Source organism: Plecotus auritus (assembly GCF_963455305.1).
Source record: "Plecotus auritus genome assembly, chromosome: 1".
In the NCBI taxonomy this organism is placed as follows: domain Eukaryota; kingdom Metazoa; phylum Chordata; class Mammalia; order Chiroptera; family Vespertilionidae; genus Plecotus; species Plecotus auritus.
In genome coordinates this window covers 81284768-81298929 of record NC_137770.1, presented here as the reverse complement: position 1 = coordinate 81298929, position 14162 = coordinate 81284768, and the positions used below count along the sequence as shown (strand labels likewise).

General features: G+C 45.1%; 1 protein-coding gene across 2 annotated transcripts; it reads left to right on the top strand.

Annotated features, from left to right (window-relative positions):
• The first annotated feature begins 10271 nt into the window (after window positions 1–10271).
• Window positions 10272–14117, top strand: PIP4P1 (phosphatidylinositol-4,5-bisphosphate 4-phosphatase 1). Of its 2 annotated transcripts, none has more exons than XM_080680908.1 (7): window positions 10272–10558; window positions 10899–11089; window positions 11498–11604; window positions 12030–12135; window positions 12328–12380; window positions 12484–12574; window positions 13285–14117. In XM_080680908.1, the coding sequence occupies exons 1-7, from the start codon at window positions 10417–10419 to the stop codon at window positions 13426–13428; spliced, it is 834 nt and encodes a 277-aa protein (XP_080537034.1). In that variant the 5' UTR covers window positions 10272–10416; the 3' UTR covers window positions 13429–14117. The 2 variants fall into 2 exon arrangements, with proteins under 2 accessions (XP_080537034.1, XP_080537033.1); XM_080680907.1 differs by having other exon boundaries at window positions 10272–10579.
• Window positions 14118–14162: the final 45 nt, after the last annotated feature.

Here is a 14162-nt window from a genome sequence, read left to right as displayed (position 1 = left end):
ATATTTTTTACCGATCTGACTTAAAAAAATAGATATAATTTTTGATTCATTCACACCGGACAGCTGTTGTTGTGTTGGCCCTTGTCGTTTTTTTATTTGACAATCTAAGGGGAAAGAGGTCAGTGCCACTGGCTAAATAATCATGTATGGCATGCTTTAAAAAAATTTTGTGGCACACTGGTTGAAAATTGCTGCTCTACTCCTTTATGACCATTTTGATCTATTTTCAGCACCCCGACCAGAGGTTACCAATTTCTTAGTTTATAATGAGCTTAGTATCTCAACAATTTTTTTTTATAGCAACCCTAGGTCATAAGAAATACCTAACAGTTTTGCTTTTAAGTGGTTGGTTCATAACAACTTAGTAACAATTTTTAAAAAACAATATACACAAGTTGGAAGGGAAAAAAATTTTTTTTCTTAAATAGCCACAAATAGTTACTAAAGGAATTGATGTGCCTGTTGGAGACTGCACAACTTCTCAAACCTTGGAATCCGACACTGCTACCCCCATTTCCCGTTCTGTGATTTTCACATAGTACTTACTTTTTTTTATCAGAGGAATGGAAAACCAGGTTTTGCAAAGATATTTTGAAATCAAAAGGAATGTAGCAGAATCTAATGTTCAAATTGTGAATTACCTCCAGCTGCTAATTTGCATTGTATACAGAAATATTGATTATTGCTGTGTTTCCTTTAATTTTTTTTAAAGAATAGCTTATTGATTTAGAGAGAGAGGGTAAGGGAGAGGGAGAGATAGAAACACCGATGTGAGAGCACAATATCCATTGACTGCCTCTTCCACACCCCCTACCAAGGATCCAGCCACAACCCAGGTATGTGCCCTTGAAGGGGAATGGAACCAGCAACCTTCTGGTGCACAAAACAACACCCAACCAACCAAGCCACATTGGCCAGGGCTCCTTTAAAAAAATTTAATATCCCATGGTGCCTCTGTGAATTTTTACCTTGGCACAGAGTTTGGGAAGTATGGCCTTAATCACTCAATGCCACCTTGTTATCTTGAATCTGTGTAGTGTAAAAGAATGGACTTTGTCATCAAACTACCTGTGTATGAATTTCATCTCTATGCCCTACATACCAGTTGTGTGACCCAAGGCAAGTAAAATTCTCACTATGCCTCAGTTTCCTCATATGTAAAATGGGACAATAATAGTACTTACTATTGTTGCAAGAATTATATAAAATGCTTAAGTGTTTAGCTAATGCCTGGAATTATAGTAAGCACACAGTAAATGTTGTCTATTATTGTTATTCCCCATTGTCTCTTTTTCTTTCTCTAGACCACTTAACTGTGAATTGGATCAGAAGAAAAGCTAGAGGTACACCCAGCCCATCAACAGCAATTCTAATCCTGCACTATTTAAAACAGTACCCACTAGCCACATGCAACAATTTAAACTTAATAAAATAAAGATGACATAAAAATAAAAATTCCATTTCTTAGTTATACTAACCACATTTTGACTGCTCCATAGCCACATGTGCCTAGTGGCTACCACATTGCATAGCATAGAAACATTTCAATCATTACATAAAGGTCTACTGCCCAACACTGCTCTTATCTTTTCTGGTCATGCTGCCCTGTACCCACATAAAAGAAACTGGAACTATGTTTTATTTTATACATTTAGGGTTCCTGTAGTCAGGAATCAAATAATCATCAAGGGGTGATTATAGCCTATTACTGCCTTATTACCCTTTCTTCTATCTTATCACGCCTTCTAAATGCTGAGGGACTCCCTTGTCCAAATGTACTCATTAACCCGCCCATCCCCCACACTCAAGATCAAGGAAACTGAAGAACAGAAGGGACAGATTCTAAGTCACTCAGCATTGCCTTACAGAATGAAAAGATGTCTCCAGATAGTGACTCCAACATCAACATTTATAGAAGGAGACTCAGCCGCTGAGGATCCTTTAGGTGAAAAATCTATTTTATTCCTGTTCTCTCCACTGAGATGTCTCATTCCCTCTAGACCAGAAGTAGATGTTCTCCTCTTTAAATACTTATTCCACCACCACTACCAACCTTAAATCCTCTATTTTATCTAATTCCTAAAATTAAAATATTATTTTATTTTAGGTGGAGGTTTTCTCCTGTTAAAGGATCACTTTTATTTCTCTTCTCTAAGAGTGAGATTCCTATCTTGCCTCACTCAGTGGCAGGAACAGAGTGAAGATTTTAAAAAAAAAAAAAAACACATTTTTTTAAGCCCTGGCCTGCGGTTGGAGCATTGTCCCATATACCAAAAGGTTGAGGGTTTCATTCCCGGTCAGGGCACATATCTAGGTTGTGGATTTCATCCCAGATCAGGGCTCACATGGGATGCAACCGGTCAATGTTTTTCTCTCACCTCTCTCTCTCTCTCTCTCTCCATTTCTCTCTCTCTAAAAATCAATAAAAACATGTCCTTGAGTGAGGATTTTTAAAAAAACTACTTACCCTCAATTCCAAAAACCTTAGCACCCAGATAAGGAGGCAGACTATACCCAAAAGAACAGGGCAAAAGGCTCAGTATAATAAACAGCAATTGACCCCTTAAAACCAGACCACACCCTACCCCACCTCATCCAACACTTCCATACTAACCCTTGTCTTGGTTAATTCACTCTGCATATTACCAAAAACATTCTTTATATATATTCTAAAGGTCCAGTGCATGAAATTCGTGCACGGGTGTGTGTGTGTGTGTGTGTGTGTGTGTCCCTCAGCCCAGCCTGCACCCTCTCCAATCTGGGACCCCTCAAGGGATGTCCGACTGCCCATTTAGGACTGATCCCATTTAGGCCTGATCCCACTGGGATTGAGCCTAAATGAGCAGTCGGACATCCCTATCACAATCCAGAATTGCTGGCTCCCAACTGCTCGCCAGCCTGCCTCCCTGATTGCCCCTAACCGCTTCTGCCTGCCAGCCTGATCACCCCCTAACCACTCCCCTGCCAGCCTAATCGACACCTAACTGCTCCCCTGCCGGCCTGATTGCCCATAACTGCCTTGTCCCTCCTAACTGCCCTCCCCTGCAGGGCTGGTCACTCCCAACTGCCCTCCCCTGCAGGCCTGGTTGCCCCTAACTGCCCTTCCCTGCTGGCCTGGTTCCCCCCAACTGCCCTCCCCTGCAGGCCTGGTCCCTCCCAACTGCCCTCCCCTGCCAGCCATCTTGTGGTGGCCATCTTGTGTCCACAGGGGGGCAGCCATCTTGTGTGTTGGAGTGATGGTCAATTTGCATATTACCTCTTTATTATATAGGATATGTAAGAAGCAGAAGAGATATCAGGGATATGTATGCACAGAAAAGGCCATGTGAGGCCACAAAGGAGAAAGCAGCTATCTTCATGCCTAGGAGAGAGGCCTGCTGACACCTTGATCTTGAATTCCAAGCCTCCAAAACTGTGAGAAAATAAATTTCTGTTGTTTAAGCCACCCAGTCTATGATCCTTTATTATGGCAGCCCTAGCAAACTAATACTCCTCCGTAGCTTGATTTTTCTCAATCTAAGTGAGAAGACTCCACTCCATAAATAAGATATCTAGTACCAGGAGTATTATTGAAATGATTTACCTACATGATACAGGACTACCAACCAATAAAACCCCACGCCAGCCTTTAACAACTGATGTCAGCTATGCTAGAGTCCCAAGCTGAATATTCAACCTGCTTTGTACTACAGCTCACAATATTGCTTGGTACATAAATTGACTTCAAGATGGAGCTCAAGTGCCCTAACTGGTTTTGCTCAGTGGATAGAGCATTGGTCCCCGACTGAAGGGTCCTGGGTTTGATTCCAGTCAAGGGCATGTACCTTGGTTGCAGCTGGATCCCCAGTAGGGGGCGTGCAAGAGGCAGCTGATCAACGTTTCTCTCTCATTGATGTTTCTGACTCTCTATATCTTTCCCTTCCTCTCCGTAAAATTAATAAAATTATATTTTAAGAAAAGATGGAGCTCGAGTTAACTGATTGATAGCCAGTTATCAAGCAATTTCTATATGCCAGATATTGAGCATAAAAAGGGCTTCAGTCTGAATACCATGCATTCTACCACCTCTATGTTTCTGTCCTTTTCAATCTGCTTAGCAGATGATGTGAATGCAAAAGTATTAAACAATAGTCTTAAGACTTAAGCTCTTAGTCCTACTTCAATCTCTCTCAGCTTAAGTGACTAGCTCACAGAGCCTCAGTTTCCACATTTGTAAAATAAAAATAGTCTTGCCCTCCCTGTCCATCTCATAGGGGCATTTGAACCTACTTTATTATTTTTTATTAAATTTCTTGGGTTGACATTGGTTAATAGGATCATATAGTTTACAAATGTACATTTCTATGATACATGATATATATTACATTGTGTTCCTACCACCCAAAGTCAAATCATCTTCCATCACCATATATTTGGCCCCCTTTACTACATCCCCACTCCCTTCCCTCTGGTAATCACCATACATACTATTGTCCATGTCCATAAGTTTATTTTATTTTTTTAAATATATTTTTATTGACTTCAGTGAGGGAGGGAGAGGAATAGATAGAAACATCAATGATGAGAGAGAATTATTGATTGGCTGCCTCCTGCACACCCCCTTGTGGGGATCAAGCCCGCAATCCAGGCATATGCCCTGACCAGGAATCAAACATGTGACCTCTGGTTCATAGGTTGACCTCAACCACTGAGCCATGCTTGCTGCACGAGTTTCAGTTTTATATCCCACGTATAAATTAAATCATGGTTCTTGGCTTTTCCTGATTTATTTTGCTTAGTAAATGGCAGTATCATAAGGGGATTTGAAATAAGTATTTTATTAACTATGATCAAATTACAGATATTATCTTTACTTTTTGCATTTTTCTGCCAATTGACCTATTCAAGACAGAGCTCAAATCCAAGTTATCCATGAACAATAAGAGAATAATCCTTCATTGTATTCATTATATTATTATTTATTTTTAAAAATATAATTTTATTGATCTCAGAGAGGGAGAGGGACAGAGAGAAAAAAACATCAATGATGAGAGAGAATCATTGATTGGCTGCCTCCTGCATGCCCCCTACTGGGGATCGAGCCCACAACCCAGGCATGTGCCCTTGACTGGGAATCAAACCCGGGACCTTTCAGTCCGCAGGCCAGCACTCTATCCACTGAGTCAAACTGGCCAGGGCCCTTCATTATATTTTTAAATTTTTCTCTAGCTACTCTGACTAGAAATGATTTTTCCCCCTGAATTCATATTATACTGTTTAATTCATTTGTTATGGAAGCACATGTTATGTCATGATTTTCTAATATTGATTTTTCCATGTAATAGATTACTAGTGCTTATATTTTATACTGTTAATTTTTACATTATCATGTCACCCTACCCAGAGTGTCAGTTTCTTCTTTCACAAAGAGAAAATATTTAACAAATATTTTGCAGATGTATAGATTGCTGATATTCTACCATTTATAGTAGGTTGAAAAACAACTGAAATATCTCACCAGGATTTGAAGTTCATTTCCCCACACCTTGAATCTGTGCAGGCCCTGTGACGTGATATGACCACTAGAATGTGGTAGGAATGAAGGACTTAAGATGCCTTTCATCTTCTCCTTTCACCCTCTTGGACCATCCTTCAAAGTACCACCAACCAAGCCCAACCAAGCCAGCACATACAACTACCAGACATATAAATGAGGCCATCTTGGACCATTCAGTTTTTACAGTTACCTCTGACTGCATGATCATGAATGAGCCCAAGGAGACCAGTAATAGAACCATGCAGCCAACTTGCAGAATCATGAGGAAAAAACCAAAATACTTTGTTTGGGTGTTGTTCATTATACAGGAATAGATCACTGAAGACCAGAAGAGGCATTTCTCTCTTCCATACTGACAGGGTTTTTTCCTACCTCTTTTCACAACTTACCTTGCTTTCTGGGCATGTGTCTTCTAAGCACTACCAGATTGTTATGTCACTGGGGTGAGACAGAATTTATTGATCTTAGATCTCTGCTAAAGTACTGTGCCCAGAACTGTAGGGAGTGGGTGTTGAGTACATTTGTAGAATAAGTAATGGCTCCTTCCAATGGAGCCTTGGAACTCAAGTTTCAAAGGAATTTATTATATTATATAAATAAATAAAGATATTCTTTATTATAAAGAAGTTTAATCATGAGAGCACTTAGACAGCCATTGTCTTTTCCTTAACCCTTTCCCACACCTATATGAAAAGAGGTTAGTCTGGCATTAAAAGGGATCTATAACCGGACATATTCAGGGATTATTCCATTACACCTTTCCTTCAGTGCCTCACATACCTGTCAGAGAGAATATTCTTTCTATTTGTTAATATTTACTTCTCCATTTACTTCTCTAGCCACATCCCTATATTTTACCTGTAGAAGCCCAAACTACTACTACTACTACTACTACTACTACTACAAAAAAAAAAAAAAAAGGCTCCATTCTACTCACTCATTCCTAGAGGATCCTTGGTACTGTGTCTAATCCTCCATCTCGCCCACATTTTGATACACATAATACTAAATATAAATGAACTTTAAGTAAGGCTTTGGTGAGGGTGGAAGAGTCACATTAGGATAGGTTTTGGAATATGTGTAACCAAGGTGCAAATAATGAACCTACTCCACCCCAGAGTGAACACTTGAGCAACTGTGTGCCACAAATATCAGAAAAAGCGGCAGACTGGCCTGTTCCCTTGTATAGTTACAACCCCTTGCCTATTTTTGTATCCAGAGGTCCTATATTTCTTTAAGTGTCTGTGGGACAGAACTGCTAGATGGATATTTACTTCTAGGTAGAAGCTGACTTGAAAACTCTGTGTCTAAAACTCAGAACCCAGGTGAAGTTTTCAGCACCTATAGCAGCCATAATGGCTGAGACAACAACAATACCTTTATTATTAAACTAGAGGCCCAGTGCACGAAATTCATGCATGGCGGGGCAGGGGCCTCAGTCCAGCCTGCACCCTCTCCAATATGGGAGCCCTCGAGGGATGTCCGACTGCCTGTTTAGGCCTGATCCCAGTGGGCCTAAATGGGCAGTCGGACATCCTTTCACAATCCAGGACTGCTGGCTCCCAACTGCTCGCCTGTCTGCCTTCCTGATTGCCCCTAACCTCTTCTGCCTGCCAGCCTGATCACCCCCTAACCACTCCCCTGCCAGCCTGATTGATGCCTAACTGCTCCCTTGCCAGCCTGTTTGCCCCTAACTGTCTTCCCCTGCAGGCCTGGTCACCCCTAACTGCCCTCCCCTGCAGGGCTAGTACCCCCCAACTGCCCTTCCCTGCAGACCCAGTCACCCCCAAATTCCCTCCTCTGCTGGCCTGCTCACCCCTAACTGCCCTCCCTTGCAGGCCTGGTTCCTCCCAACTGCCCTCCCCTGCTGGCCATCTTGTGGTGGCCATCTTGTGTCCACATGGGGGCAGGATCTTTGACCACATGGGGGCAGCCATCTTGTGTGTTGGAGTGATGGTCAATCTGCATATTACTCTTTTATTAGATAGGATAGAGGCCTGGTGCATGGGTAGGGGCCAGCTGGTTTGCCCTGAAGGGTGACCCGGATCAGGGTGGGGGTTCCCTTGGGGCATGGGGCGGCGTGGGTGAGGGGCCTGTGGTGGTTTGCAGGCCGGCCATGACCCAAACAGAGGCCCTGGTATCTGGGATTTATTTATCTTCTACAATTGAAACTTTGTAACCTGGAATGGAGCCAAGCCTTCTGCTTGCTCCGTGGCGGCAGCCATTTCTGTTGGGATTTATGTATCTTCTATAATTGAAACTTTGTAGCCTTAAGTGGGGGCCAAAGCAGGTCAGGGCTGCAGAAGCTTGGTTTCCTCCTTCACCGTGGGCAACCCTAGCCTCCTGCTCTCTCCAGCTCTGTGGCTGCCGCCATTTCTGTTGGGCTTTATTTATCTTCTATAATTGAAACTTTGTAGCATTGAGTGGAGGCCTAGGCCAGCAAGGGCAGGCGGAAAGCTTGGCTTCCTCCATTGCCAGGGAAGTCCAAGCCTCCCTCCTGCTCTCTGTGACTGTGGCCATCTTGGTTGGGTTTATTTGCATATTCCCTCCTGATTGGCTGGTTGGCCTGGCTTGTGGGGGTAGTGGGGGTATGGTCAATTTGCATATTACTCTTTTTTTAGATAGGATATCTGGGAAGGGCTGCATTTTCCTCAATATTAGGCTCAGTGAAGAGGCTTCTAGCTAAACTGGTCTTCATCCTCAAAGTTGTTGTTTTTTTCAATTCCTTGTTGCCTTTCCTGTATAGGGCAGTCACAACTTGGGCTATGACATGGGGCTGGGGGTGGGGGGTGGGGTAACCAGGTGTGGTTCAAGCATCCATAAAGGCCACAGAAGTTTAGGGAAGGGGCCTGGCAGGGCACTATCGTCAAAGGTTGAGTTCAGAGGTTACTGATAGACTCTGAGTTCTGTTTTGATTTCTGGGAAGGGGTAAGATAGAACCCTCATCTGAGGGGCTCTTCAGGGAAAAGTGGCCATTCCAGCATTATTCTCAGTGAAGGAACCCCTACATTTAATAGACCTGAGCTAAAGTATTCCCATTCACAACAATCAGATATTTTCCAAGAGCAGGAGCTGGAACCATTTCCATTTGATTTCCTGGTTCTACCTTCTCCTATGACAATGGGCCCTTCCTATCCTTTACTGGCTTAACTAAAGGATATTACTTAACATCATAAAACAAAGATTCGCTAAAGTGACTCACTTTTGAATTCCAGAATAACAGCCTACCCACCTTACCCTTACATAATCAAGGAAATCTTCCTAAATTACTCTTTGCATAACAAAGCCATTCACCTTGACTGACTGCCCCTGCTCTACCCTGAAACACCCAATAAAGTTGAAACAAAGAAAAAAGTTCCCTTCCCCTAAGCAGGGAAGAGGAAACCCACACATTTTATCTTTGCCTGGGTACCTATTTAGTAGAGCACCTATTAAGTTTTAGCTGCTGTGCAAGTTGAGTATAGATGAATATGGAAGAACAGGAGAGTGGGTAGGTGGATTGGCTCTGTGTTTAAATGCCTGAGTTACTTACAAACTTTTCCAATACTTGTCAGAACAACCTCCATTGCAGTCTGGTGCCTGGGGGCAAAGTTGACTCTTTAGATTAGAAAGTCTTAAGACTGTCTCATCTGCCAAACAAGGTGACGAAAATACCCTTGGGCTTGATTGGTTAACTCGATTAAAAAAAAATACTTTTCACCCTATCCGGTTTGGCTCAATGGATAGAATGTCAGCCTGTGGACTGAAGGGTCCCAGTTTGATTGTGATCAAGGGCACAGGCCTGGGTTGAGGGCTCCATCCCCAGTAGGGGGCATGCAGGAAGCAGCCAATCAATGATTCTCTCTCACCATTGATGTTTCTATCTCTCTCTCCCTCTCCCTCTTTCTGAAATCAATAAAAATATTTAAAAAAATACTTTTCATGCTGATGTGTTTAGGATTGAGGGGTCAGAAAATTAAAACTTTGAGATCTCCTTTAAGTGGTAGATGCAGACTCATAAAAAGATAATCTCACAATTCAATTAGGGATAGGGAGAAAGGTGAAATCTGCAGACCAGCTTCCAGGAGAAACCAGTCTTGTGTCCTGTTCCAGAAGTGACTCCAAGAAAGATTGGGGTTATAATTTTAATGTTTTAAATAATTTCCTCATGGTACATCTTTCACTGACTTTTTAACAGGTTTTCTTTGAGCTCAGTGTCTACAGATCCTCCTCTAGCTGCACAGACATCCCAAGCTCCGCACTCTTCCACGGCCCATTCCTTGAGCCACGCCTCCGGGTTCTGGAGCTAAATTCGGGCCAATAAACTTGCGCCCAAGGATCACAGGACGAGGGAATGGAAGCCTCCAGCCAATAGGATGCCAATCATAACCGCAACGAGAGAGAAAACTTTTTAATGGTGTCTTTGGACCAATGAGGAGCAATGATTATACTCCGCTCTGGGCGCGTAACAGAGGACTCGTGGCTTCCTGACACGTGACCAGTGAGTCGGGGCTGCCCCGCCCCACCTGCTGGCCTGGAGGTAGCGCGATGGCCACGCTGCCAATGGCTTGCTCGTCCTCTCATCACGTGCAGCTTTTGCAGGCCCAGCGGCCTTTCGGAAGGTCATGTGACAGTGACGTTTTTGCAACGCTACCCAATGGTAGAGAAGAGCTGCCTCCACAGGACCAGGAATTGGTTCCTTTCCACGAATGATAACCCGGCGGGGGCGGGGATAGCCTATCACGTGCTGCGGGACAGACCAGGGCGGGGCAGGCCGCTGGTTGCGGTGCGAGCGGGGCGCGCGGCGCGCAGGCGCCCTGGGGACCCGGTAGCGGCGGTGGCTGTGGCTGCGGCGACAGGAGCCGGACCCTTGGCCGAAGCTGAAGGCGGTGGTGACGGCCATGGCGGCCGATGGAGAGCGATCCCCGCTGCTCTCCGAGCCTATCGACGGTGGCGCCGGTGGCAACGGATTAGCGGGGCCAGGCGGGAGTGGGACTGGGCCCGGGGGAGGCCTGACCCCCTCAGCACCACCCTACGGAGCCGGTAAACATGTCCCACCCCAGGGTAAGACGGGGTGGGTCCGAGGTGCTCCCGGGGGTACTCGGAGAGGCGGGAGGGGCGGGGCCGCAGGTGGAGGGCGGGGCCCGAGCGCCAGGTGCGGAGCTGCTGCACTTGTGACAGGGCGAGGTTTTCTTCCTTCCCAATCGCCACCCGATCTTGAAAACGGAAGGGGTTTCTGAGGAAGCTGATTGCAGGACGGTCTGTAAGGAGCCCGCCGAGTTTGGTCAGAAGGATTGAGGACCAGAAAGCGATCCCTACCCCGTGGAGCATCAATGGTGGTGTCTGCAAGTGATGCCAGCCCTTTCTTTACCTTCCTCCCCAGCATTTCCCCCGTTCCCCGAGGGACACCCAGCCGTGTTGCCTGGGGATGACCCACCCCCCTACTCACCCCTGACCAGCCCAGACAGTGGGAATGCCCCCATGATCACCTGCCGAGTCTGCCAGTCTCTCATCAACGTGGAAGGCAAGATGCATCAGCATGTAGTCAAATGTGGCGTCTGCAACGAAGCCACGGTGAGTTACACACACGCACACACACACACACATATATAGATATAGATATAGATATATGTGTGTGTATGTATATCCTGTTTCCTGAATCCTTTTTCTGATTCCTTGATTCTAGACCCTGACCTTCAGCCAGCCAGAGCTCTTTATAAAACCCAGCTTTTAGTTCCAGGAGCCTCATTTCCCCAGAAGCCACTCACCAAAGCTAATGCTTACCATCCTTCACCTTCATACCTATCCCAGATACTTAAGCCTAGTTTTCATTTGCCAATCTCGTGCTGTTTGCCTTTCTTTCATTTCTCTGTCTTGGTTAAGACTTTTATTTATCTGATCTCTCCTCAGAAGGTGTTTTTGGAGGAAATGAAAGGGATTGGGATTAGAGGTTTGCTTACTTATATTCCCATTATTCTCTAGCCAATCAAGAATGCACCCCCAGGGAAAAAATATGTTCGATGCCCCTGCAACTGTCTCCTTATCTGCAAAGTGACTTCGCAGCGAATTGCCTGTCCTCGACCCTACTGGTAAGAGGCATCAGGTGGGGAAGGGCATCAGTGGGGAAACCTAGAAAGCCCAAAAAGGATGAATGGTTGTAGAGAATGTCAAGGTGAGAGAGCCTGGTGTTTATTTAGAAGGAGAAAAGGCTAAGGACTGTTGTGCCTCTTGTAGCCATCTTTCTCATCTCTCAAAAAGATTGGGATGAAATTGTGTACTTTAGGAAGACTGAGAGTTTTGGGGACTTCGTCAGTTATCCTGAGATAAAAGGGAAATTAGAGACCTGTAGTTAAAGCAATGCTCTCCCTCAAGGGTTCTCTCGGGTAGCATTGAGGAGCAGAGTATGTTAAATGTACAGAGAAGTAGAGGAAAATAGTGAAGCAGGTAGTGGGGGGGTATGAAGGAGGGGTCCTTAGGATTAAAAACTTTTCAAACACTTTTTTTTCTTGTACAGCAAAAGAATCATTAATCTGGGGCCTGTGCACCCAGGACCTCTAAGTCCAGAACCTCAACCTGTGGGTGTCAGGGTCATCTGTGGACATTGCAAGAATACTTTTCTGGTGAGAAGGGGTACTGGGAAGTCCTGGGGAAAATCCCAGGAGGAATCATGAATGTGTTTCTGACTTATGATAATGAATCCTGAACAGGCCTGTTCCATGAGAACCCATTTCCCACCCTCCCCTGCCCTAAGACTCTCAAAATAGATGACCCTGCTTATACTATTAATTGGTTTCTCCCTTTTTTCTCCATAGTGGACAGAGTTCACAGACCGAACCTTGGCCCGTTGTCCTCACTGCAGGAAAGTGTAAGTGATTATGAATGGCATCATTGAGCTGGTAATCGGGTAAGGGGTAGAGTAAAAATTACAGGATCATTTAAAACATCCATTTCTGTTTGCCTCCCCACAGGTCATCTATTGGGCGCAGATATCCACGAAAGAGATGTGTCTGCTGCTTCTTGCTTGGTTTACTCTTGGCAGTCACTGCTACTGGCCTTGCTGTGAGTAACTGTGATCCGACCCCCTTTATTCTTCAGCCTCATCTCTGTAGACTAAGATTTGGGAATGGCTAACCTAAAAAAAGGGGGAAAGAAATCAAGGGCATAGTGTTTGTGTTTTAATGTATAGATGAGCTGAAGTTGAGGTGACTGAATAATAGTCTTCTTCGTTACTATAGGAGTAAAGAACAGCCATCTTCTTTTTTTTAAATATATTTTTATTTATTTCAGAGGAAAGGAGAGGGAAAGAGAGATAGAAACATCAGTAATGAGAGAAAGTCATTGATTGGCTGTCTCCTGCACACCCCACACTAGGGATCGAGCACACAATCCCCCAGGCATGTGCCCTGACCAGGAATTGAACCGTGACCTCCTGGTTCATAGGTCAGTGCTCAACCATTGAGCCACGCTGGCTGGGCCAGCCATCTTCTTTATGCAGAAGATAGGACAGTGGAGAAGTGGCTTAAGTTAGGAGTTGCTATGTAGGAAACCTGGTGCAATTGTAAGACATTAAGAAAAACTGACAGATGTTTGGGATTGTATATTCCTGCGTAGGGGAAGGAAACTGAACAACTGGGCCCTTAAGCAGGTCCCTGAAGGTGGCTGCACATGGATAGGGAACAGGGATTGAAGCTTGTGTTACTGTTATTAGGGCTGCTAGTAGGTGGTGAGACATCACAGTAACCCCATCATTCTTTCTTTTTCTTTGTCAGTTTGGGACATGGAAGCAAGCACGGCGATATGGAGGCATCTATGCAGCCTGGGCATTTGCCATCTTGTTGGCTGTTATGTGTTTAGGGCGGGCCCTCTATTGGGCCTGCATGAAGGTCAGCCACCCTGTCCAGAACTTCTCCTGAGCCCCAGGATGACCCACAGACTGTGCCTGGCCCCTCCCTGGTGGGGACAGTGACACTACAAAAGGGAGCCACGACAAAAGGCTCCCTGGGCTTCTCTAAGAGGAGCCAAGCAGCTGCCTTCCTTTTCCCTGGGGAGTAGGAAGGAACCAGGCCCTCACCTAAGTTTGGAGGGGTAGATAAGACTGCTGCAGGCCATCTGCTTTCCTCCTAGGGTTGCTGTACTTAGGGTGAAGTAGGGGAAATGTTGCTCCTAAACCTGGATCTTAAAAAGATGGTTCTAGCCTTGTCCTTCCTGTATGCTCCCTGAGCCATTCCTGTCCCTTATACATTCCAGGGCAGGGTTGGGGTGGGTTGCCCTGGGGGTTTCCCTCCCTCTTGTGCACCATTAGGACCTTGCTGCTATTGCACTTCACCAGGGACTGGCTCTGACTTCAGTCCCCTCAGTCTCCTCTCTCCCCATTCCATGTCCTGTGGGGGTGGGGCTAACCGCTGCTTTGTACAGAACCACAGGAACTGATGTGTATATAACTATTTAATATGGGGTATGTCCCCCTAGTCCTGTGTTTCCCTTAATTCCTCCTTCCAACCTTACCCCCCAGCAGTAGTATTTCACTGGGCTAGGTAGGGTTGCTGTGTTGGGGGAGGTTAAGGTCATCCTGTGCTTGTAAATAAATAAGGTCATGACTCTGCCCTTTTCTAATTGTTAATCTGTATGTAAGACAAAAATGAGGAGG